At 33.7% G+C, this 27,941-nt stretch overlaps 3 protein-coding genes across 3 annotated transcripts; all 3 read left to right on the plus strand.

Moving 5' to 3' along the window:
* The first annotated feature begins 8,371 nt into the window (after positions 1-8,371).
* Positions 8,372-10,647, plus strand: LOC133187149 (uncharacterized). The gene has a single exon (XM_061322509.1). The coding sequence runs from the start codon at positions 8,497-8,499 to the stop codon at positions 10,438-10,440; it is 1,944 nt and encodes a 647-aa protein (XP_061178493.1). The 5' UTR covers positions 8,372-8,496; the 3' UTR covers positions 10,441-10,647.
* On the plus strand, positions 9,732-13,311 carry LOC133187150 (uncharacterized). Its single transcript, XM_061322510.1, has 2 exons — positions 9,732-9,833; positions 12,707-13,311. Exon 2 carries the CDS (start codon positions 12,712-12,714, stop codon positions 13,231-13,233), a length of 522 nt encoding a protein of 173 aa, XP_061178494.1. The 5' UTR covers positions 9,732-9,833; positions 12,707-12,711; the 3' UTR covers positions 13,234-13,311.
* Positions 13,312-19,112: 5,801 nt separating this feature from the next.
* LOC133187151 (uncharacterized) lies at positions 19,113-22,433 on the plus strand. Its single transcript, XM_061322511.1, has 7 exons — positions 19,113-19,324; positions 19,556-19,643; positions 19,806-19,891; positions 20,066-20,239; positions 20,400-20,497; positions 20,726-20,863; positions 22,238-22,433. The coding sequence occupies exons 1-6, from the start codon at positions 19,224-19,226 to the stop codon at positions 20,746-20,748; spliced, it is 570 nt and encodes a 189-aa protein (XP_061178495.1). The 5' UTR covers positions 19,113-19,223; the 3' UTR covers positions 20,749-20,863; positions 22,238-22,433.
* The last annotated feature ends 5,508 nt before the right edge of the window (positions 22,434-27,941 follow it).

A 27,941-nucleotide genomic window follows, 5' to 3' on the forward strand; every position in this document is an offset into this window, starting at 1 on the left:
ACAGAAATATTTATCTAACTTTACAATCAATACGTTAGTTAACGCTTACTTTTTCTCATAAACTTTATGTTTCACTTGTCAGTTTATTCAATGTATGTCTTTTCTTGTTTTTAGCATTTTAAGGGGGGGGGGGGTTGACGTTTATTTATATTTTCCTCCTGATGATCCGAATTCGTAACTATTTGCTCCAAGATTGAAAGAAAAAGCAGGCCTGACATGTTAAATTGGTTACAAATTGAAAGTTTTATATTAAAGGTTTGATAATAAAAGAAATACATGGAAAGATTAAGTTGAACGCAATTAAAGACGCCTGAAAACTTTGTTTCACTGAATTTGAACATACAGTTTTTTCCCATGTTATGAAACAGAAGGTGTGAATCTCAGGTGTCTGTTGAAAATGGCTTCATTGTTTTAGAATCACAGGTGTCATTAAATGTATTGTACACATCCTGTGTTTACCTGAAAGGAGGTTTCCCGGTTTCGTTTGATGTAAGTATGACATGCCCCTCAATAAGTGCGATGTCTTCCACCTACTCCAGCTTGCTATTAACAATGACTAGTTTGATTGATTTTTTGAAATATATTTTAATTATATTATTAATATATGTATAATTTCTTCTTATTTATGTCTACGCTTAAGGATAAATAACACAAACTATTTTCACAAATCAGCAATATTTATTCAAATAGGTAACCTGCAAAATGTTTGCCATGTAAAGTTGGAGAATTCTGTACGATTTTGTCACAATGTTAAAATTATGTTCAAAGTTTTGAATAGAACTACGTAGAAAACGATACAAAGTCGCATATCTAAGTACCAAAGAAAACTAACGATTTCTTTATATTTTAGGGATTTATTATTTACATCATCCCAAATCAAATTCAGTCAAAAAATCTATATCAATCCATGCATCGAATTTTTGTTTGTGTTTTGTATCCTTAAAAAAATTATTCTTAAAAAAAATGAATGAAATGGTCAACAGGTGATTGTTGTAATTGTTATAATAACATCTGGTTTTTTTTTTTTTTTTTTTTTTGGTTATAATTATCCAAGGTGTGCAAAGCGGGAACACACTCATTTATGTCTATAAATACCCTCTACATACAAAATCTATATCGCTCAGAGTTCAGTTTCAAGATCCTCGCCCCTGTCCTTAAAAAACCGACAACGACATAAATGTTACTCTTCAATTTCTCTTGAAATGCCCATAAACATTATGAGAGCAGTCAATTTTACTTAGCCTTAAGAAAAAAGAAATCCTAGGGTAGCCCATAGGCTGTAGTGACCTGCCAAACGTAAGTCGTTTAACATACATATAGGTAGACTAGTGACTATTCCTTCGGCATTGCAAGTCAATAATTTTCGGTTTAGACATTAAAATCTAAAGCCCCTCTAGATCCGCGCAAGCCTTGGACATGTAAGCGGGTAATGATTCATATCACATCGTCAATTAAAACACACACACATAAAAAACTGTAATATATATATATATATATATATATATATATATATATATATATATATATATATATATATATATATATATATATATATATATATATATAAAGAAGAAGTTAGAATTAAAAGCAGAAATTAAAATCAGAAAAAAAATAATAAATATAAAATTGGAATTTATAATAAAAACAAGAAATAAAAACTAAATTATTTATTTTATTGGGAAAAAAAAAAGATTGTAGAATGCAAAGGCATCGGAAGCAAGTTGAAAAAAAGGAGGGGCTAAACCAACAAACACACTTGGGGGCTAGGCCCCAATTTCCAATGCCTATATTATATATATTATATATTGTATGACTATCTTTGCAAAAATGGCGCAGGGGGGGGGGGGGGGGGGGGTAAGCCCCCGGTTACGACGCCTATTGATAAAAATTTGTAGACTTATGAATTGTCTTTGTGTTTTATTCAAAGCGCAGCAATTTAGTGTCCGGAAAACAAAGTTTACAACATCAAAAATACACACATTCACAGTATCAACCCAAAGTCAACACAGTTGTATGTTCAGAAACTACGTGATAGTATGTTGGAATTACCTACTTGCATATGTACATGTAGATATAGACTATGAAACTGATACGATTGCAAGATTGGATTCATAAAATTACAAGTCTGGATTTTTTAACACGATTACCTTCCATAATAGGTATGACAATAGTTTGATGATGTTAAGACGAGATTTTTAACATAACTTGAGATAAAGGTGTAAGACAGATGAGAATATATTGCAGGTTAAGTTAACGATGGAATATAAAGATTAAGAAGTTTATTAAAACAAACCAGCTGTTTTCTATTCAGTTTATTTCGGAATATGAAGAGAAAAGACACAGTAAATAAATCAATCAAAATTAATAAAGAATATCTTTAAAACAAACGAATTAACGATAAATAGAATATATTTTAGCTTGATATTTTTTTCAAAAATAAATGTATACCTATTATTTATTTCTTTAATTTTAACCCGTTTTGAAGTTTTGAAATTTTCATTCTTTGTTACTATTTCTTTCATGTATCCATATACTAAAGAAAGAAAATAATCAGATGTTTATTGACACACAAGACGTCTAATATTTGTAGTATTTCCGCATGAAATTCACCATTTCGATTTTTAACAATTAAGAATAAATGAAATGGACTTAATAAATGTATAGCGTTACTTCGAATACTATTTCGTTTGAAATCCTAACGGGTTAGGCAACAGGCAATACCTATAAATACCCTTTTATGCCGTTGAAAGTCAGTATTGTTAAAAAGATTATTTATTATTACAGCTATATAATCGATCACCAAGAAATCATTTTTTTTTTTTTTTTTTTGATTTCTTACTTTAGCACAAGTTATGACTATATAGTGCTACGGAAAATAAATGACAAAGAAAAGTTTTTCTTTCCGTCATTTTTTAAAAATGATTTTAGAATTATTTATTTTGCAATATAAATAGATACCACTAAATATGACATATTCTACGGATATGATAGCGTAACTCTTAATGACAAAAACGGATTTAAAAAAAAAGGTTAAACTAGACGTGCATTTATTGTTCAAAAGTACACATGTTCATTTTGCTTAAACTGTTTGGCCATATGGCGTAAAATTATTCAAGAGAGTATTACATCTCACTTAAAGATTGTTAACTAAACAAATTATTATTTTAAATTAATATATATATATATATATATATATAGAAATGCTTTAAATATAGTGTAAAAATCCCCGAAATGCCCGAGATTCTCTTACCAATTTCTCGCCAGGTCATACGACAACGCTGTGTAAAAAAACAATTAAGGAAGGAAAACTCTCTGTTTTACAACCATATAGAAAAAGGTTTATTTACCTTGGGAAAAAGAAATCCTGCCCGAATGAGTCATTCTTTATCAAGAGTTGGTATCAGGCGCGAATCCAGGAATTTTTTTCCAAGGGGGATCCACCCCAGTTAAAAAAAAATCCAACCCACCTAGAAAGAATTTTCTTGACAAGGGAAAAAAAATCCTAGACTCCTTCTCTTAATGTGAAAGAAAAATCTATTCCGGGTGTGTGTGTGTGGGGGGGGGGGGGGGGTGTTAGCCGCTCACTTCTTAAGCTTCATATGAATGACTTCTCAAAACAGCTTTGCAGGGTCTGCGTTTTCTAGAGGGTGTTAATTTTTAAGGTACATTATAACCTGTCAGATGTGTTTTCGTTCAATATGTATAATATTTTGCTGAAAATTGTTTTATAATTCAGAAATCTTAAGGTTAGTTACATGCACTTTAAAAACTCAAGCTTGGAAAATAGAATTGGATAAATGTATTTGTGAAATACACTGAGTTTGGTTAATTTCCAATTAAAATTAGAAATTTGTGTTTTAATTCAAATTACATTTAATCATTAATTTATTATTGACAATAAAATTTCGCAAAATTTGGCAAGTCCAAAAATGATTTTAGTGTCCTTACAATTTTTAACAGGTCATGTAATTTGATAACATTAGGTTTAGCATAAAAAATATTCGGAACAAGTTTTTTTTCGGTCTCTCTTGAAAAAAAAAACACATTCTAAAAGGTAGTGGAATTCATCTCCTAAATTATTAGAGGTACACAGATCACAAATTCGATCATCTGTGTCAACTTCCAAAAAAGCGATCTTGTCAATTGGAAATCTGTGATTCATACATCTAAATTTACATAAAGCTTTTCTTAAATCCTTTGGAAGATGAATCAATTTTTTCAAAACAAAACAAAACAATCTTCTAATTTAAATAAACTATAATCAAAAAAATCTTTCTGCAGTACTGGAAAGAGTTGCCTCCCCTTTTGTTACTTAATACTTGGAAATGTTACTTCCCCTTTGTTAACTCTCCTGTTAAAATCCTGTTGTGCTGTGTAAAGCGTTCACTTTCAAACATTCACAAAGTTTAGAAAGGTAAATGATATGTTTACGGTGCGGTCGTTAGTGAGAGAGAAGCTATCATGAAATTGACACTGAAATATGTATCAACAATTACAGGTGTTTAGGGACTAGAGTATCAGAGAAAGTAAATTTTTGTAAAAGGTTAGTTTTACGTTATATATTCTAATTTTATTTGTACTACTTTGTGAATGTGTCATAAAACTATTTTATAAAACAGAGTCGAAAAACCTTTGGGGTACAGAACGCGGGGGGGGGGGGGTCCTGTCCCCAAACACACGTGTCATTCAACACTCTTTGTCAGGTACAACAAAAAATCCCACTCTTTTCATAATAAGAACGACCCACACTCTTCTACTTGTCATTTAACGACTACATGTAGTAAGGGAATGAACGGAGACTATTCTCTTTTGAGAAGTGGACCGGCTTTCGGCGAAAGCCTGTCCACTTCTCTAAAGAGAATAGAACGGAGGCCATCTTTAAAAATTGTTTGTATGCCCTCTCCAGACTGACTGCTTGAAAACGGCCCGACTCAGAACTTTTTGTAATCTCGTGGAAACGATTTTTTCCTTTTTATTCCTGGATTTTTCTCATTCTGTCAATATGTATGTTTAAATTTTCTAAGAAAAAAATTCCATCTACCTACTGCCCCCATTGTTTTAGGAGAGGGCAAACAGAGATTATTTTAAAGATGGCCTTAAGGTTGTTGGATTTATTAAGACTGGAAGAACCTTTTCTCAGTTATTTCATTATGAGTTGTCTTGCCAGGGCACATCTTAAGCATTCAAATGTAGTAAATCTTGGGGGAAGAAGCACAGGTGCCTGCAGACAGGACCCCCCCCCCCTCAGTACTGTTTATCAACACTTACCTATACTTAAAATGAATTTTTCAGTTGAAAATCCTGTTTTTCCTGTTTCAGATGAACATTGATAGTAGAAAATTTTACTTAAAAACCAATATGTATGTCGCCTGTTTCTGAAGATCAATTATATGCACGTTTACTAGTACAGGTTTATTCAATTTAATTACTGTTACTATACATTAAACATTTTCATACTGTGATACATGTACATGTTATACCTTATGTTTATGTATTGTGACACTGCCAACCACACCCCCACCCCCCATATGTAATCTGACAGAATTTTACTTGCGTTTCATGCGTTGTTTCTGCGTATTTTCTTTCTTGTGTACTGTCTTTTTCATGACATGTTGTCCAACTACATGTACAATACACACTAAAAGGACCCAATGGCGTACTGATTAAATTAAATTTATCCCACAAAAATTTCTTTTTTAAAACTTAACTAAACGTACAACTGTTGTTTAAAAATTCAGATTCAAAAATAACCCAGCGAATAATAATTACATGTAATGATAATAATATTAATTGTAAAAAGGATTAAAAAAAAAACCCGCACGCATAAAAAATCAAGTTCAATTGTATGGTAATGATTAGGATAGATTTTGACAAGAGTAGTCTTTAAATCCGAAGTCTTGTCGAAAATTGAATGGACACAATCACATGTCAAGAAAATCGCACAGTCATGCATTACCAGTTTAAGGACAATGGTAGGTCAAGGTTTTCCGGAGAAAAAAGGTTTAATACATGGGTTTTTTCACTTATGAAATAGAGAATGAGAGTGATCTCCCGTGTAGAATTCTCTAAGCGGTGAAAACCAATAAAGCGTATGTTTACAGAGGTAAACAAAAGCACGTGTACTTCCTTCAACGGGTAGAATCATCTATACAGCAAGAAAGAAAAGTAGTAATGGCTTTGTTGTAAATTGTATTCAGGGGTACCGCTTGTGCACGTGAACCGCGCCCACAGTGAGGAAATGACCACATTAGAACTGCGATAGTTGAGAAATACTGCGTTGATTTAGAGACACCCCCCTCCCTCCAACGAGAAAGAGTGAGAGATATGGAATCCAGTATGTAAATCTAAATGTGCTTTAATGGTAGACATCATCAGTTACGTTTTGGGTATACGTACTGCGTGTAGAAAAATATTTTGAATTTCCAATTTAAATTGTTTTCCATGGCTTTCATTACTTTAATTTGGAAGCAAATCTTTTCTTTCCTAGTAACACTAAAATGGATGCTTAAACTTAAAAATAGATTTAAACATACATGCAGTATAACCTCCGCCCCCCCCCCCCCCCAAATCATGCATTGCTTGGAACCTGCACGATTAAAAACTTATATCTAAAATAATTAAAACAATCTAACCCAAGGTCTACCTTCCTTTCAAGCATCATAAGCTATATATTTTATAGAATTTAACAGTAAAAATGAAACTGTAAACATTCGTCAACCGTCAATGATTGGGAAGTAAGTGGCTTTGTTCATTTCTGAGACGTGCTTTCTCTGATATCTGCGCCCAAGAGAAATTAATTGAAGGTCATCATAATGATCACGATGCAGTCTAACTAAAATTTATTCTATGCTTTATTATTTATTATGTAAAGCATTATGTTACAAATAAGAGAACGATTAGGCCAATTTAACATTGATTACAATGGCTTTTAAGATGATTTTATGATGAATAAAAAAAAAATCATAATTATACCATCACAAAGCAGGAAAGAAACTTTTGTGTATTCAAGTGACGGACTCTCAGCTTTTTTTAAAAAGCTAACCTTGTTTATTTATAAGTATAGACATATTACGTTTGGAGGTGAAAACCAATTCCGTTTTAGAAAATAAAGTAATGATTTTTGTTGAATAATATTCTTTAGTCTATCATGTCTAAATATTTCACAGGTGTTCTGATAGCAAGATTTTAAGGCGAAATTTCGATGCTATAGGGAAATCGGTTAAATAACTGAGATAACTCTTGCATCGCAAAATTTCATAAAACGACCGTCTATTTTCTAAGAAAAATACTATTGAAAATATTTTTTACCGTATGATACTCAATATGTTCATGTCTATGTCTCATATGACCTTTACGACTCAGACCAAAATTATTGTGATCAAAGTACCGAAATAATTTATAATGTGTGAAGTAAAATTGTGTAGAATATTTTTTTTTCCCATGGAATATAGACTCAATATCTTCAGTTAACTGTTATCATGACATTTTAATTATTTATTCCTCACAGATATCATCTCAGGAGCAAGGACCATCAACGAAAGAAAAGCAACCCTTGAAGAGAAAAATGCAGCAAGGATGATTCGTCGCTGGAGAAAGAATCATCCTTTGTCCATTGCCAAATGCCACAACCCATTGACAGGGGCTCAGGAAAAACGTATTATGGTTGATGGTAAAATGGTTTTAAAGTTAAGTGAAATCAATTTCGCGACAAAACAGGCATTCGAGGAAAGTAAAGGCGCGGGTTCACGAAAAATTCGACATCGTTTAAAATCTGTATTCAGCGGCGTAACACATCGGAAGGTGCAAACGTCTCTTAAATCTCTTCCCGAAAAGCAGTCTGTCAATCCAATTTTCGATAATGTTGCTCCTCTAAAACCCATTCGTGCGACTTCGATACAAGAACGCCACCAAATCGACTTAGTTGACATGTCGCGACACACGGAATTTTATGACGGTAGAGAGTACAAGTATATTTTGTCGGTTTTAGACGTTTTCAGTCGTTACATATGGCTTCGCCCGCTCAACTCGAAAGAAAGCACGGAAATTGCAGACGCGTTGGAGTCCATATATCAAAGCGAAGGACCGCCGAAAATCATACAATGCGATAATGGTCGAGAATTTCATGGTGCGGTAACCCGATTGAATGAGGTATTAGGTTGTCAAATTATCAACAGCAGACCTTATTATCCGCAAAGTCAAGGGAAAATTGAATCGTCGCATAAATCCTGGAAATCAAAACTTAAGTACGACCTACTAAAAACAAGCGATTCGAACTGGGTTCGCGATTTATCCAAATACGCGATGTTGCGCAATGAGGAGTATCACTCTTCTTTAAAGGCGTCTCCATTTTACGTATATCACGGGCGGGAATCTAATCGTGTGCGTAAGTCTACTCGTCTTGGGCCAACCGTTTCAAATCACGTTTCTAGAGAGTTGAAAAAGCAATCCGCTGTTCGCAAGGCAGCCTTGCTGGCATCGAAAAAACGCGAAAAAACCATGATAAAGCACCATTTCAAAAAACATCAAGTTAGTGTCTATAGTGTGGGCGACGAAGTGTTCGTAAAATCTCAAACTCGGAAAAACTACAATAAAGCTAGGCCCCGTTTTGAAAGAGGAAAAATAATCGACACAAAACACAACGCGTTCTCTTACAAAATCAGGTTTTCCAATGGGGTGTCGCGTTGGATAAATGTACAAAATATAGCTGCAATTTCACGTTCCGAAGAACTGTTAAAAAGACAAAAACGTCATCGATTAAGGCTTGATCCGTTGTGCGAATGTAACAATGATAAATGCTCTCGAAAATCGGATCCGAACTGTGTACACAAACTAAATAAATTTTGTTGCCGCGAAAGCAAAGTTCCTTGTTCACTGCCTTCCCACAATTTCCCGCATATATCGGATTTCTATCTTTCTGATAATTTAATAAACCAACTTAAAGGACCGAGCCTCTCGAGAACCGATACAGCCCATGACGATTTGGTTCGAAATGCGCTTGAACGAGATTTAATTCCTGTTGGGAACATTCCTAAAGACGGTAGCTGTCTCTTTCATTCAGTTGCACAATCGCTTTCTAATCATTTACAAATCGACCTTAATCAGCAAGATATTCGAAATGTCGTGGTAAACTGGCTCTCCGAAAACCCCGAAACACCAGCAGGCGACCGCTTTTCACACTTCGTACCTAATTTAGACTGGGATACCTATTTAGAGGGCATACTAGGTACCGAATGGGGCGACCACATCTGCATCACGGCCATCGCGAACGCATTTAATATTGCAGTAGGTATCGTGTCGAGCTCCCAGTCAGACTTAAATTACATTTTGCCTTTTGATCGACAAAATAAGGAACATCTTTTACACATTTATTTAGGTCATGAATTCGAGTTTCATTTTATTAGGTTAGAACCGATACCGGGCATGCAGGCGGATATTTGTATTAATGAAGTTAATTTTCATACTGTAAATACTATGTGTATTCCAAACAGGGATCTCAACTCAAACCAAAACAGCACATATAATAACTATGTTCACAGTACTGATTTTTCTTACCATTCGTTTCAGGAAGTTCAAATTGAGCCTCAGCTAACAGATTATTCTAGTGATTCGGTTCTCCACCTTCACCTATCCACTAACGAAAGTTCGTTATCCCCTCCGGTCAGCCATCTTGATAAAGAGCCTCTGGGTTCATTTCCCGACAGTGTATCATTTCGGACTGAAAATGAACACATCGAAGCCCCTGTTCCGCCAGCATTTGAGACACCGACATTACAGCGCTTTTCCCCAACAGCAATCTACGAGACAAACAATCTGAGCTCCACAGAGAAAGACAGGTTATCTCCCCCAAGTCTAAATTCATCATTTTATTTATCTCCACCTTCTCTAACTCCTATTACAGATATGATAAAGGATTCAAAGTCAGAGGAACAGCCACCATTATTATCACCTGTTCGCTTGAGGTCTAACGTGCGACCCCCTAAGAAGTTCACACCCAGTGATTATGTCAGGGCACGTAAGCAAATTTTTCCCGAAACAGAAAATGTAAACCGTAAGCAATTCACCGATTTACCTTACTTCATTCAGCGCAATATTTTGTCTCTTGTAATATACAAAAATTTCAGCATGTTTTTGACTTTAATAAGGGTTTCAACACACTTCAAGCATTTGCTAGGCACCCTTCATAATTTGTGTCCTAAAATTTACTTAAATGAAAATGTCATGCTTTTATTGGAAGGTAAATCTGTGTTCCCAGAGGGCGTAAGGCACAACTGGTCTCTTCGTCAGTTGGGTCGAGTGTCAGGTTCGGGTAGTGGCGTAATGATGGAATTACAGAATGTATTGCGACCGATTTCTTCCCGATGGATTAATGGTTACATCGAGATACTGGCAACAGCAATCGCCGGATGGTACTATATTGTCGATTTTAAATTTAAAAAATAAAGGATAAAACGTGCAAATCTTCCCGCATAAACGCGTTCAATATCGTGCTTATTACCTAATAATTTATAAACACTGTCAGTATATGGTGGTATGGCCTTTTCCCTCTGATTAGGCTTCCAGTTGGAGCCACCATTCGCGCCAAATGCATAACGTAATGCTAAAATGTGGTACGGCCTGTCTCCTTACGAGCTGGTTTCCAGTTGGAGCCACATTTCGTGGAAATATAGGTAAACGTGTAACAGAAGAAAAATATTTATTTATTTATTTATTTATTGAACTATTGTATTTTAAAAAAAAAAAAAAAAAAAAAAAGACTCTTAACAGGAGATGCCTCCACGTGGCAAGAGTTGGGCAACAGTTTTACTGGCAGAAATCTCCTAGAATATGCTTCCTAGTACAGGTAAGGTGAAAACAATTTTTAACAAACTTATTCAGAGAATTTATATCCTTAAAGAAAAAAGAACAGCAATTACACCCCAAGAACAACTAGGCGATTGACATTGCTAGAAAACAAATGCAAAGAATAAATGACCACAAATACGTGTACATATTCACGTTCGATATTGTTAAAAAAAAATGCACATTACATGGTGTCTATTTAGCCTTTACTAAACAGTTCTAATAAATGTAATTAAAAAAATCAAGTCCGCCGACAACCTGTATTTCCACATGCTCCTAGTGCGACGCGACTTCTAATTAATACAAACGGGGAGTAACTTTAAACTGTGAGTGTGATCGATGCCAACAAATTTCCAATTTTCTTCTGAAAAGAAAACAAAACTACTAGTTTAAAAACAAGAAAAAAGAAAGAAACAGGGCAGGACACTTTGAAAGCCTCCACAAAATTAAATTGGCAGAAAGCTTCTGGAATACGCTTTCTAGTACTTGTAAAATTATTATTTTTTATTTGTTCGTTTGATCTCGGGATCAAGCACGTATTAGCAGTTCTTTTTTCTGTCCTAACTCATTGAAGTTTAAATTTCATACTTGTTTTCATCAACACACCCCTCCCTTTTCCCAACAAAATGTTATGAACATTTCAAATTTGTTTAATATTCAGGCACGTATTTTTAATGCATAGTGATTTCTGTAAATATTTCTTTAATCAAAAAAACAAAACAAAAAAAAACAAAACAAAACAAAACAAAACAAACAACAAACCCAGTTTCATGTAAACTATGCACGTTTTTTGGAGCACTGTCATTATCGATATCGGGCCTCACTATCTCATTAGCTTTTTATCAAGTCGACAGCAACCAATTATTCTCTCTCCATCCCCACCCCTTCATTCCAGACATCGATAACTTCTTTTAACAAATATTTATTCAATGCAATTCATAAGCTTTGAAAGTCAGCGAAATGATAATTCGCTGCAATGTTTCATAACACAGCATATATTTATATTGCGTGTCGATAAAAAGTCGGGGGGGGGGGGGGTATCTATTAGATGTTAAACCAATTTAAATTTTTACATTATTTTTTATTTTTGGATCAATTTTTAATTCTCTACGTAGAGGAGTAAACATTACCGCTACAATGCCTCTTCCATTAGCCAGCGCCTTATACGTACAGAAAAATGTACACGTACATGCATAAGATACGTATTCCATGCTCACTTAAAAGTAAAAGGGTTTTTATTTGGTAAAGTTTTTTCCACACTTTATTATTTTAAATCCTTAGCAATTTTCTAAAAGACACATTTCTGAGTGCTTTTTCCTTCACATCTCCAGACATTGGAATTTTTGAATGTCTTATAGTATTTCGATTTTCGATAACAAACTGAATTAAATTGATTTCAAATTTAATTGTTATTCAACTACATTGTGGGTAAATTAAATAAATATAGGACTCAATTTCTGAGTCATCGATGGCAGATTCGTGTATGTAGCGCTAATGAGAGTTAATCGTCTTATTGATAAGATGTAGGGGTAATGAGCGCCCGAAATTTAAATGGAGAGTAGAGGTAATGCGTAAATTTTTTTAACAGTGAAGCGGTAATTTTGTACTCACAGCATACTTATCGATGAGTATATTTAAGCATTACTAATTAATAACTAATTTCCCATTAATAAGAGTCCCGATAATTGATTTCAAAGCCCAAATGGTATAACTTTAAAAATTAAATTTTTAATCATACGTAATAGCTATTTTTAATTTGACAACTGCATTTTTAATCATAAGTTGAGAGAGTGAGGTGATAATTATTTAATTTCATAATTTGCCTCGAGTTTGTTATAACTATGAACATTGCAATTTTATTTTATAGCCACCATGAGAGTCGCCTTATTCGGTTCCTCCTACGTGAAGCGAGCTTCAAACTTTACAGACTTTGTTATGCCATTTGAAGTAGGGTGGTTTGGAGTTGGTGGCATGACAGCCTCTCAACCCTGTCCAAATCTCATCTCCAAGATGTTGAGGTACAGACCAGACATCATTGTCGTGTGTTTAGGGGGAAACGACATTTCCAGTGGAGCCGAGCCGTCTACAGTCATTGGCTGTCTGACAAGCCTTTTCCACCAAATTAAAGTCTTGAGTCCCCGGCAACCTGAGATTTTCTTCACAGAGATTGTCTCTAGGGGAAAATTTCGAATTTCTATGCAGCGAGAGGAGTTTGACGCAAGACGGAGGACTGTCAACAATAAGATGAAGAAAATCCTTGGCAGAACCTACATCAGAATAGACGTCAAATTACCCAGACATTACCTTCCCGATGAAACACACTTCAACGAGGCGGGAATGGTCCTCTTCATGCTTTCAATAAGCAAAGCAGTCAAGAGTCGCTCCTATGAGTAGGAAATAAACGGCCCTTTTAAGGGCCATTCAATTATTCGAAAAGATACCTCTGAATACAGACGTAGAAACATCGCAGTTGGCATACCTATCAATTTTACCGAAATTTTCAGAAAAATACACGTAATACCTATAAAAAATACACATTTTTATAGTATTACGTATTATTCATACTTTTCTGAAATTTCGGTACAATTGATAGGTACGCCAACTCCTGCTATAGACTTGTCATAACTTGCGCAAAACCCTGTAATTTGGTAAACAAGAAACATATTGACTCAAGCGTCAAAAATCGGCCGCAGACCAGTTGTTCCTTTTATGAGGCAACAAACTGAAATTGCTTGATCTGTCATTAATAAAATTTATCATATATATCCCGGTGACATAAAACTGCATGCGACATTGCAGGCGCGGATTTTATTTCAATAACCGATTTTTCTTCATGCATAATTATAAAAAGCCTCTCACGGAACATTTACTTTAGTAAAACACAACAAATATATTTGGGATCTCTCTCTCTCTCTCTCTCTCTCTCTCTAATATATCCAAAGGAGGATGTTGAAACCCCCACAACCCCATCGGATCCGCTACTGCATTTCTTCTCCTTGGCGGGAAAATGCTTGGCACATTGTAAAACGCGCTTTATCCTTGTCTGCTGAAGTAAAAATGTCGTTATATTCTGTCTTTTGAGAAATTAAAATTTTATCATATTTAAAAAAAAAAAAACATAGGAAATTTATATTTACACGTCATTTTAAAAAAAGATACAATAAATCCAACATTTGTAAATATTTCAAGCAACATACCATTGGATTCTCAAATATATAATTTAGCGAAATTTAATAACAAATATATCCATTTTTTCGTCCGAAAATAATATAGTTCAATGAAATCATTTATTTATTTTTCTTTAATGCGTAATCATTTAGTGAAATCTTTTGTAGCCAAGTCAGATAAAATAAACCGTTGTAATTTTTTTTTCTTAGACAGACAAAAAATTTAACTTTCATACACCGGTATAGTATCTATATATTGTATTTTGAAAAAAAAAAACCGACTTGAGCTCAATACAACTCCTATATATTTACATCCACTGAGTATTATTTCCTTCGTTTCTTAAAAAAACCAATGCCGTTCAGCGTCAGTAAAGTATATAGATATAAATATAAACAATAAACGTTCTTATATATTTCTACAACAGCTGCAATATTAATTCATAAACTAGTACTAACAAACTAAGAAAGCATTTTATTGTTTAAAAATATTCAAAGCTTGTACATGCACCTGTGCAAACATAGAAATAATATATCCAATTTTCAGTATCAACACGAGATTGTGTATACAGTATAAGAAAAGTTGTTTTTTATTCGTTTATAAAATTGGCGGATATTTCTGAAGGCAGACATTATTACAAGTGTGGTTAAAGAAATATATATTTTATTGCGCGAAAAGACATATCATGAAAAAGGCTGGATATTAGGGGGACACACTGAAATGATAATAATAAAATATAACGTTATTTTCAATCTTGTAAGGGCGGACATAGTGTGACGATTTTTTCGGACGATATTTCCAATCCAAAATATTGACGGACATTTCTTAACGGCGGACATAATGTGACCAGTGACGAATTTACCGAGAAAAGGCGCGGACATTTCGTGGCGGCGAACATAATATGACAATTTTTTCGGAAGAAAGGCGGACATTTCATGACGGCGGACATAGTGTGACGTTTTTTTCGGACAAAAGGCGGACATTTCGTGGCGGCGGACATAGTGTGACGATTTTTTTGGAAAAAAGGCGGACATTTCGTGACGGCGGACATAACGTGACGATTTTTCTGAAAAAGAGGCGGACATTTCGTGACGGCGGACATAATGTGACGGCGGACAAAACGTGACTCAACAACTGTCATGGCTGCTGAGGAGAACGATCGGTAAACAAGCAGATTTATTTTACATGGTTTTCGCGTATAAAGGGCTATGTTGTTGACAGTGAATAAAATTTCCGTCTTATTGGAAGTAAGTTGAATGTAAAAACAATTTATTTTGCCTGCAGTCCACCGTATCTAAAAATATATTTGCACCATTACGGAGATGCAGTGGAATTGTTGCCCTCTCTTGAAAATATCAGATTAAAAAAAATCGGAGAGGGCTACATTATTGCAGCTATTGGTCTCCGAAAACCACATAGATATTGTCAATCAGAAACTCGAGAATCTTCTTAATGTCAACTTCAGAGTACTTGTGTGTACAATCAGATTATTTTTTAACAAAGTAATTTTGCAAATCAACAATGACAAGGTAAGTAAATTTACGAGTTCCATATTTATTGAAAAAAACGGCTGTCAACGATGTCAGAAAGTCTGGACTTTAATTTACCGTGGGGAATAGTTGTATATAAAGTTGAAAAGTCGTTAGTTTTTATGTTGTTGCTTTTGGTAAAATTTTGTGATTTCAAATGTTCCAAAAGTTCCTTGGAATCTTTTAGTATCCACATCTGATATACATAACTTCTCGAATATATTTTGCACAGTACACTTGAAGTTTCTCCTGACACTACTGTTTATATCTTAGTGAGGAGTAAATAAAGAGGCTTGATAGAACATTTAATGGAACCCGCCAACTATCTTTGTTTTTAAGGATTTCTATGAAGTTTCGGAATCCAATACAGATATGGTAATTCAAATTCATTTTGGTTGTTGGGAATATTAAAAATATTCAAAACTGACATATGATTTTGAAGAATTTCTTCCTTAGAAAGGGAGCTATGGGTATAAGTTGGATTACCACTTTTAGAATTAAATCCCAGTTCCTCTAAAGTACAATTTATATAATGAGCCTTACAAACAAAGACAATGTTGTTATCTGATTTGTCAGCAGGTACCAGTGGGTACTGATCATGTAAATCATGTAATCTAATTCTTTTTTTAACTTCTGAATTATTGAGTACAGAACGATTGATGGTTTTCATGCTGCGCCTCAATCGTTTATTGCGACAATTTAACATATATCTGATACATTTAATCCATTCTGACAAAGTGTCAAGGTCTTCTTTTTCATGACTGACCCAACGCCTGTCGTAATCCTCTACAGAATCCATAATATGTATGAAATTACGACGCCAGTTAAAGGTAAGAGGTTCCCTATATGTAGGACCTTTTAAAATTAGTGATCTAAGGTCCTCATAATTAACTATATTTACGTCACCATCAATCTGCCAAACTCGTCCATTAAAATAATCAGGGTCGGACATTAAAAACCAGACTTTGTGAAACATTGTACAGAGGGGTACAAAAAATAAGTAACCTCATGGAATTGGTTAAACTGCTTCCAGGTTAAATTAAAAAAAAAAAGAAAGAAAGAAAGAAACTAAACGCACGAACAGTTCTAGACAGGATTATATTTTCAAGCAGTTAAAATATTTGGAAAAGTAAAACTGTCTATTATTCTTAGGAAGTTAGTGGACACTAACAAGTTTTGAGTCATGTAAGTACATACATGTATTTAAATTATATAAATACTTTCTTGGGGAAAATATAATTTAAATAGAGCACATTTTATACACGTATGTTTCTCCATGAAAAGAACCATCTAAACTATAAATTTGACAATGTAGAACGAGATCTGACAGAGAAGCACTTTTTCAAATCGGAGATAACGGTTCATCTAAACTGTTGTAAGCTGTTTTCTTGTTAAGGAGGCTGGGGGGTCAACAAATTAACCACCAATTAACCACCAGGTTTAACTTAATTTTTTAGATATGATATCTTAAGCTGTCAACTATCATTTGGCAAAAAAAAAATTTCAAAAATGGAGCTCTTCTTCTAAAGGAGATCAATATAGTCTAAAAATGGCCACAACCCCCCAGCCTCTCTAAGTATTCACTATAATTGTCATAGTTCTACTGTTGATTTTATAGAACTTTAGTGCCATCCGGTTAATATGACAGTTTAGTCATCAACAGTGAAGGCTTTCAAAGAAATCGCAGTTTTGAAAAAAAAAATAAAATAAATAATAAATAAATCATTTATGATCATCATTATTTCGTAAAGCCATTATATCTACATTTTGTCAAAAATGCATAGTCTGTTGTCAGCATATTTACATTACATGTATTTAAACTGTTGAGTGAAGTGAATATATATGTATCTTTATTTTATTTTGCTTAAACACACCTTTTTGAAGGCTTAATAATGCCTTCACTTTACATTATTACGCCTTTTGAAAGGCAAAGTTATACCTTTTTTCACATTATTTCGCCTTTTTGATTCAAAACTTCAAATTATTATACAATTTTTGCGGTATTAAGCTCTTTACGTTATTTCATCTTTAGTTTCAGTTTTTCATCTGTAGTAGGATCCTACATATAATAGGCTTTCAAAAAAAAAAAGAAAAAAAGAAAAACGAAAAAAAAAAAAAAGAAATAATATAGTCAAAAATCATTATACTTGACCGACATACCTTTTTAGAACACCTGAGTCGAAGATTTTCTGATCAAAGAGTGTCCAGTGTCTGCCTGTCGTCCGTCGTTTGTCGTCCGTTATCTGTCGTCTGTGAACTTTTCGCATTTTCGACTTCTTCTCTAGAACCACTGGGCTAATTTCAACCAAACTTACCACAAAGCATTCTTGGGTAAAGGGAATTTAAATTTATTCACAGGAAGTGCCACGCCCTCTTTCAAGTGGAGATAATTCAGAATTCGTGAAAATTCGCTAGCATCTTTTAAAAATCTTCTTCTCAAGAACCACTGGGCAAGATAAGATGAAACTTATGTGAAAGCTTCATTACATACTCTAGATTCAAGTTTTTTTTATATCATAACTCCTTGAGGATAGGGCGGGGACACAAGAGGGGGTCGAAGTTTTACATACATGTAGGAATATATGGGAAATGTTTTTAAGAATCTTCGTCTCGAGAACAGCTAAACCATGATTTGTCATATTATAATAGAATTATTCTCAGGTCGTATAAATTCAAGTTGCTTCCAATCATGACCCCTGGTGGTAGGACAGAGCCACAACAGGGGGTCGAAGTTTACCATAGGAATGTATAGGAAATATCTTTCAAAAATCTTCTCAAGAACAGCTAAGCCATTATTAGTTATAATAAAACAAAAGTATCTTCAGGTAGTGTAGATTCAAATTTGTTCAAATCATGACCCCCGCGATTATGGCGGGGCCAAAACAGTGGGTCAAAGTTATAGGTTATAGTTAAAAATATGGTTAAGTGGCATTTGAGTAAAACGCATTGAAGATTTCAAATAGTGGAATGACCTGACAACCTTTGGAACTGACTAGCCAAACCAAGGGTATATGAGGCAAAGCTTTGGGAAAGTCAGGCATTCATTAGAAATTGGACGTTAAATTAGCAATAAAGAAGTTACAGGTAGGAGCAAAATAAAAGTTATAAATACCAGAGGCAAGTATTCTACGGAATTGATATTAAGTTCTGGGTGTAGTAAATCTAAAGAAAATTGAGACACCCAGTTCTTATCTACAAAGGGAGCCTAGGGGAGAAACACGATGCAAGTAGCACCTTACCCAGTCCCCGTCACTAGAGAAGAGAAAATTGAAGAACTGTGTGATTTACTATGGAATCCGGATAGGGCCACGCAGTTCACTATCGCATCATCGCACCATCGAGGTCTGAGTCGATAGTGCGATGACGCGATAATGCGATGACGATGAAGCGATGGTGCGATAACGATGAAGCGATGGTGCGATAGCGCGATGCCGATGATGCAATGGCACGACAATGCGATGACGATGATGCGATGGTACGATTAAGCGATAGCGCGATGACGCGATGGCACGATAGCGATGATGCAATGGTGCTATAGCGATGATGCGATGGCGCGATACTGATGGCGCTATGCTATATCGTGTCATCGTTATTGCTTTATCGCACTATCGTCATCGTGTCATCGCACCATCGCTCTATCGACTAGTACTTTCTATAACCGGATAACATTCCCAGCAGTCATTGCACAACATGGCGTTTGTTGACGAAAAGATTCAAGAATATTTCTTTAACGGATACGATAATAAAGAAATCATATTCCTTCTTTGGAGTAATTATGGTGTGAAAATAAGGTAGGTATTATTAATTGTCATAAGTTATGATAATACAAGTACCTGTATGGGCTAATATTTTCTCTAAGAGTAATAAAGTTACTATACATTAAATTTATAGTCTCATTCAAAGATTGTTTGTATGCGTGTTCTACTTGTATGTATATACCTGTTATTTAAGAAATAGTGATTGAAGTTAAAATCTCCCATTTTAAGATATATTTTATGCATTTTTTTTTTTAAATACTTAAGCTGTAGACATTTGAAAAGGCGCATGACCAGACTTAATTTGAGAAGACGGAGATCATACAATGTGGATATGGCAATAAGGGCTATTCAGGTAATATTGCTTGTGTTTTATTTCATCTTTCTTTTTTGATAGATTGATCAAATCTAGAAAAATCGTCAGTAACATCTACATTTTGATGATAGCTCATTATGTTTTAGTTAACTCATACAAATGTCAAAAATTTCATATGATTTACATATATTCTACTCAAAGGAAGAAATGATGTTCAGTGGACAGACTCTTGGGTGTCGTTTGATGAAACGAAGACTTCTTCAGAAACATGGCATCTTTATAGGAAGGTATATTATCTTATTATGATTAATAAACAGAATTCAAACGATGTGCCTATTGCTTATAATGAGTTTTATATCAATAAGATATTTATCATAATTTCATTGAATTCATTTTTTTTGTTAAAATGTAATGGTTAGATTTAAAATCGTTGATGATTCATTATATATATACTGTTCCAGGGATAACATGTTGTGTTTATTGAGAATAATCGATCCTGATGGAGTTGATCTAAGAACAAGTCACTGCTTGACAAGAAGAATGTATCTAAACAATGGACCAAATTATCTTGCACATGTTGATGGGTACTACAAGTTGAAGCCATTTGGCTTCGCTATACATGGTGCAATGTGTGGGTAAGTTAATGTGCATCAGCTTTTAGTGTTCATTTGAGTCATGTAAGATTACAAGAATTTATGAAGTTATAGAATTTATGATTTTTATATACTGTTGTAGCTACATATCAGAAAACAATATTAGCTATTAATCTAAATGATCAAATTCCTATTCTTTCAGATTTTCAAGACGAATACTATGGCTTAAAGTTGCAAGAACAAACAATGACTCCTTTGTTGTAGCATCATATTTCTTGAAATTCCTGGAGGAAATAAATAGTTGAGTATATAATTTTTACAAATCATTGATAAATATATTCCTGAAAACTGTAAATGCAGTTCAATTTTCACAAGTTAATTTTCTACTAAGTAACATTCTAAATACATTATTTTGTATTGATACAGAATAAATACACATAAAATGCATTATTTTGTAAAAAATATTTACTTGAACAAAGAAACCATATTTGTCTCAGTTCATGGTAGTATGAGTTTTCCAATACATAGGTGCTCCAAGGTGTGAGACTTGATGCTGGAACTGAGAATATATACATTGAGGACATTCAAAAATCCTTCCGTTGGTACGATAATGATGACATGTGTGGAGAAAAGAGTGTAATCAAAGGAAGATCAATGTCTAACCAGGTATGAATATGAAGCTTTTTTTTTAAATAACAATATGATTCAGTAACTTATATTGCATAAACAAATCAGATGAGTTTAATAACCTTCTAAAATCTGCACACCTAGGATTGAGTTCCAATTCCAGTTAACACTCCTGCAGTAGAAGTTAGAGTAATTTGCACTTTGATTTGAAAATGGGGGGGGGGGGGGGGGACTTGATCAAATCTGAATAGTCTACTAATCACAGTCAATTCAGTAAGTCCCAACTTGATATAAGATCAAATAACTGAAGTAATTGAATACTTTAAAAATTTGTATGTGTAATCCTTAATTAAGTTTCTTTTCAAACTGTCTACTTATCTGAACATTTTTCCTGAGGGAAAATAGATCAACTGATTATTTTCACTATTACTTTTCAAAGACCAAAAAAAAAAAAAAAAAAAAAAAAAAAAAAATTCTTCATATTATTATCTTTCATAGGCGTCATTGTGTAATCTGATACCACGGATAATTTTAAAAATAATAAATTTTGCAAACTTCATACTTTCATTATTTGCATCAGTTTCATTTAATAGAGTTCAAGGTGACACAGTTCTTTTTATAGTATTAGTTATACTACAGAGCCATTAAGGGGGGGAGGGGCATGGATGCAATTGCAACCCCTGAAAACACCAATCTTTTGTTTAAAGTTTTGCTATTTATTTGTTTATTATATATTTGAAAAAAAATTACCCCCAGAATGCAACAGACTTGTATGCATTTTTATTATAAATTTTCTGACCTGGGGGAGGGATAACCCTCCCATACCCCTTTCTATACCCCTTTCAAGAAACCTGTTGTCAAATATTTGAAAATGAAGTCAGTTTAATGATTTAAAATATCTCTGCACATAATCTGATATACAAATTATTGTTTCTGTATCATTATGAATTTATATATGATATATTTATGTGATTGTTTTATGCCCCTATGATTCAAGATTCGGGGGCCTTATCCATATAGCTTTGGGTCTGTCTGTATTTTTATCTGCAAAGACTTTAATGCACCAACATTTTTTGACATAATGACCTTGACCATAGGGTTCGACCTTCTTGTGAAAAAATTTTAATTTTGGACATAACTTCTGAATGGTTGATGTTAGAGATTTCATATTTCTCAAGTGTATTTCTTGTAAAAAAAAAAATCTGTCTTTGAGTACTATCATTATAATAATTGACCTTGGAGTTTAACCTACTTTTGTAAAACTTTGACCTTGGCCATAACTTTGAACGGTTGGTCCTAGGGAAGTTGTGTATTCCTTGTGACAGTACCAACATTTGTACTCAATAACCTTGAAGTTTGACCTACTTTTGAAAAATCAGCCTTCAGTTTTTCAAAAACACATTTTGATTTAAGAGAATTGAACGCTGGTGGAGAACACTGAGAGAGATGGGCATCTCCTTCTGGATACACTTGTTCAAAAACATGAAAGGCCAAGGGATGTTCTCATCAGGAAATAAAGAGCACATGTAAGAAGAGAAATAAATTCTTTATTTATACTTAAAGAATTTATGTGATTATAACCTATTATGATATTTCTGCATGCAATTTAGAGAATGCCTTCGCTTTTGTTTTATGAAAATCATCCGACAAGAAATTGATCAAATAAAAACAGAATGGAATAACCATTACATCAGAGCACAAAGACGCTATCATAATGATGATGATGGAAGTCTCCTAGGAAAAACCAGAAATGATGTTTTTCCACCCTAAAATTTTTGGTATTTTTCCTAGCAAAGATTTTTTTAATCACTAACTTTAATTTGAATATTTTTCTGTGTTTACCTTTCTCCTTCGATACCTTGGTTGTTTTTCAGTGCTCAAATTTAAAACAGTACCAACACATTATGACTTCATTTTTTTTATGTACAGGTGCAGTAGATTATAAATTTCCAGTGGATATTCATGACGTGCTAGAGTTTCAAAGATTATTTCCTAGTCCAAGCTCGACAGGATGTTGTGAGGACAATGCAGCATACTTTGATCATTTGCTTTTGGAGGGTGGGAGAACTGTTCCAAACACCACTGAGAAGGCCACGGAGGCTTTGAAGTACTTGGTTGGAAAGTTGTAAAATCCAAATTAGGATTAGAGAATAAATCATCACCTGATGTTTCACTTGACTTTTTTTTCAATTTTCATGAAAAATGTTGTACACTAATCATCTAAGTGTATGAATTAAAAGTCACAAACAGAAATTATTACTATGTTTATTGGGTCACCATACATGCCATATTCATTAGAACAATTATTAATGAAAATTGCAAAATGAGGATATAAGGAAAGCAAACTGCTCTGAGAAAAACTTTTTTGGCATACAGATGCAACAATCTAGAATTTAAAATTCAAAAGCATGTTTACTACCACAAATGCACCAAATATCAATTAATATTCCCATACAAAAATCAATGTCTTTTTGTATTATCTTTCCCTGAAGAAATGCTCCTCATATGATTATCAATGTCTTTTAGTATTATCTTTCCCTTAAGAAATACTCTTATTCCTTAATATGACTATCACTGCCATTATTGAGTTTAAAAATTAATTGAATGAAAACTTTCTAAACATAGATATAGCATTGAATACATAAAGTTATTTTCTTAAGCAAGATGGAATCCCCCCCCCCCAAGTCATTGCCAACTACATTTTTCTGTGAAATTCCTCAGGGGTTCTCCCCTAGATATTTCCAACAAAAGATCGCAGGTATGTGCAACTGGCAAACAGGCAGGGTATTCTACAAATTTAATTTCAAGCTTTTTGTGAAATCCTAGTGGATTGTGTCAGCTCCAGTTCAGTACGCCAAGAGCATGTTTAGATTAATTTCAGATGTACCTTCTGAAAGAAAAGGAAACTAAAGGGTTGAGTTAGAAATACATGTCAAGTAGTATAGAAATTGCAAATTTTGACTAAGAAAAGCATTATTGCCTCTTAAGGTCATATGCAACTTGCATTTACATGTACCTTACCAACTATTTTCCAGGATATTCCTAATTTAAAATTATAGAATCTCAGCAGGTGTTTTAAGACAAAAAAAAGCATACATTACCAGGTGTTTTCAAAAGTTGTCAAATGATGAAAATCATTGTATTTTCTCAAAGAAAAAAATTAACAAAAATATAGTTTTAGCTGGTATTTCCTCAACATTTGCTTCAGAGGTGATAACAGCATTTACAGGAATCATTAAATTGTACAAAGGTTTTTCAATTATTGAACTCTTAATTAAATCAACAAGGGAATAAGAAAATAAAATTCCAACACTATGTTGTGTATGTCCTTAAGCTCATAAAAGTAATGTCAGCAAATATTCTGTATAATTGGCATTCTGCTGAATTAAAGAAATAAAATTAATACTTTGAACAAGAAACCTGAATTCTGTTTATTAATCATAATAAGATAATATACCTTCCTATAAAGATGCCATGTTTCTGAAGAAGTCTTCGTTTCATCGAACGACACCCAAGAGTCTGTCCACTGAACATCTTTTCTTGCTTTGAGTAGAATGTATGTAAATCATATGAAATTTTTAACATTTGTAGGAGTTATTAAAAATAATGAGCTTTCATCAAAATGTAGATGTTACTGACGATTTTTCTAGATTTGATCACATTGCACCATGTATAGCGAAGCCAAATGGCTTCAACTTGTAGTACCCATCAACATGTGCAAGATAATTTGGTCCATTGTTTAGATACATTCTTCTTGTCAAGCAGTGACTTGTTTTTAGATCAACTCCATCAGGATCGATTATTCTCAATAAACACAACATGTTATCCCTGGAACAGTATATATATATAATTAATCATCAACGATTTTAAATCTAACCATTACATTTTAACAAAAAAAAAATGAATTCAATGAAATTATGATAAATATCTTATTGATATAAAACTCATTATAAGCAATAGGCACATCGTTTGAATTCTGTTAATTAATCATAATAAGATAATATACCTTCCTATAAAGATGCCATGTTTCTAAAGAAGTCTTCGTTTCATCAAACGACACCCAAGAATCTGTCCACTGAACATCATTTCTTCCTTTGAGTAGAATATATGTAAATCATATGAAATTTTTGACATTTGTATGAGTTAACTAAAACATAATGAGCTATCATCAAAATATAGATGTTACTGACGATTTTTCTAGATTTGATCAATCTATCAAAGAGAAAGATGAAATAAAACACAAGCAATATTACCTGAATAGCCCTTATTGCCATATCCACATTGTATGATCTCCGTCTTCTCAAATTAAGTCTGGTCATGCGCCTTTTCAAATGTCTACAGCTTAAGTATTTAAAAAAAAATAATGCATAAAATATATCTTAAAATGGGAGATTTTAACTTCAATCACTATTTCTTAAATAACAGATACATGTATATATATGCAAGTAGAACACGCATATAAACAATCTTTGAATGAGACTATAAATTTAATGTATAGTAACTTTATTACTCTTAGAGAAAATATTAGCCTATACAGGTACTTGTATTATCATAACTTATGACAATTAATAATACCTACCTTATTTTCACACCATAATTACTCCAAAGAAGGAATATGATTTCTTTATTATCGTATCCGTTAAAGAAATATTCTTGAATCTGTTCGTCAACAAACGCCATGTTGTGCAATGACTGCTGGGAATGTTATCCGGTTATAGAAAGTACTAGTCGATAGAGCGATGGTGCGATGACACGATGACGATAGTGCGATAAAGCAATAACGATGACACGATATAGCATCGCGCCATCAGTATCGCGCCATCGCATCATCGCTATCGCACCATTGCATCATCGCTATCGTGCCATCGCGTCATCGCGCTATCGCTTAATCGTACCATCGCATCATCGTCATCGCATTGTCGTGCCATCGCATCATCGGCATCGCGCTATCGCACCATCGCTTCATCGTTATCGCACCATCGCTTCATCGTCATCGCATTATCGCGTCATCGCACTATCGACTCAGACCTCGATGGTGCGATGATGCGATAGTGAACTGCATGGCCCTATCCGGATTCCATAATTTACCCTCAGATAGAGCTGTCTTAATAATCATTCCAATCATTAACTCAGACAGAGTAAAAGGAAAGCCTATATATCCCTTGTAAAAACCTGATCATACACTTTACATAGGAAATATCTTTAAAATCTTCTCAAGAACAACTAAGCCATTATTAGTCATATTTATACAGAAGCAACCTTAGGTATTGTAGAATCAAGTTTGTTCAAATTATGACCCCCAGGAGTTGGGGTTGGGGGGTCACAACAGAGGGTCAATGTTTTGCATAAGAATATATAGGAATCATCTTGAAAAAATCTTCTGCTCAAGAACAGCAAAGCCATGATTAGTTATATTATTATAGAAGCATCCTCAGGTAGTGTAGATTTAAATTTGTTCAAATATACGGTGGGTAGGGTGGGGCCACAATGAGCAATCAGAGTTTTATTTAGGAATACATAGGGAAAAATCTTTGAAATTCCTCTGTTTAAGAACAGCAAAGCCATGATTAATAATATTGATATGGAAGCATCCTCTCCTGGGGTAGTGTAAAATTAAGCACCCCCCCCCTTTGATCAATACTGAACTGATTTCTGCTTCTTCTTAGCCATTGTGCTCAGGTGAGCGATGTGGCCCATGGGCCTCTTGTTTCCGCATCTATTTAATTGTTAATGTTTATAAAATCCTTTGAGTAGGCAGTGTCAAAGTTTACCCTGAGATATTGTTTACCTTGAATAGCTAATAGGGTATTTAAATTAGAAGTTGTAAACAGTATTATCTTCTTTCTCATGATATGCACACATAAAGAATTATTTCTTCATAATAGCTTTTTCTTTGTTACTATGTTGGACATTTAAGAAAAGACTTTTATGTGTTTTTTAAATGGGTTCTTGACACTACCTTGCCATGCATGTATTAACCAAGAACACGAAACCAGTCTTTGGAGTTACATAAAACACAAAAAAATATCACACTATCATCTGAACACTGTTTAGTATTTAATATTGGCTGTTTTTCAAAATAAAAAAAAAAACGACGATACAATACATTAGCAAAAAGAAACTCTGTTTTCTCCGATAAATAATTTATATATCTTTTTGTCATTTAAAAAAAAATATATTAAGCATCAAGGAGTGTAGTACACTTTACCGGTGTCACCAGGTAAAGAGACTAGGGAGACAGAACTTTATCGTCACGTGCCTCATTTGTCATTGATTTTCATGTCTCTGTGATCTGAGTTAAGTTAACTATACTCTGGAGGAATTGGAAAACTAAACCAAAGATGTCATTATTCTCATTGTCCTTATTCCACATCAAAGATGAAAAATTTTTAATGCACTTTTCAAATTTTCATTTGCAGAAATTCAAAAATTTGGAAAAATTTTTCAATTTTTTTTTTTTTTTTTTTTTTTTTTGTGCTTCAGGTATAAGGGCACATATAGAAATGTCCTAAGTTGTCTTCACCGTGGCCTAAATTTGTAAATCTAAGATGAGTAGGTATAAGTTTAGGTCTTTCCCATGGCACCAACTTCCACTTAATGCATTATATCTCAAAATATGGCTTTAGCAATTTCTATTTTAATATATTTTGACTGAAAACCACAAAAGAAACAGTTTTAAAAACACAGTCTCTTCATATCTTTTGGCTTATATGGAAGAAAATATTAATCTATAGATATTTTTTAATCATGTAAATCTTTTTCCTTGTTATCCTTAAAAGTAGATTTCAGGGTGTCACTTTTGCATACGCACATCTAGGACCTCTGGTCACCAGCAAATAGTTCGTCATTTTGGGTAGTAATACAATATTATATGAACTCCTCAGGCATTAAAGGCACAAAAGTATATTCATTTATATCAATACTCGTCATTTTGCGTAGCAATACAATATTATATGAACTCTTCAGGCATTAAAGGCCTAAGTTCCGTTAGGTGTTTGACTCACTATAGCTAGCATAAAGAACATTGAAAACTTATCGGTAGAAGTGCACATAATTAGTTCAAAGTATTACTTTATTTTCTGTGCGCGTTTTTCTGTTTTCCTTTTTATATGAATTC

The sequence above is a fragment of the Saccostrea echinata genome, unplaced genomic scaffold (genome assembly GCF_033153115.1).
Source record: "Saccostrea echinata isolate AGI-Se365-2 ecotype Australia unplaced genomic scaffold, CSIRO_AGI_Sech_v1 ptg000014l, whole genome shotgun sequence".
In the NCBI taxonomy this organism is placed as follows: Eukaryota; Metazoa; Mollusca; class Bivalvia; order Ostreida; family Ostreidae; genus Saccostrea; species Saccostrea echinata.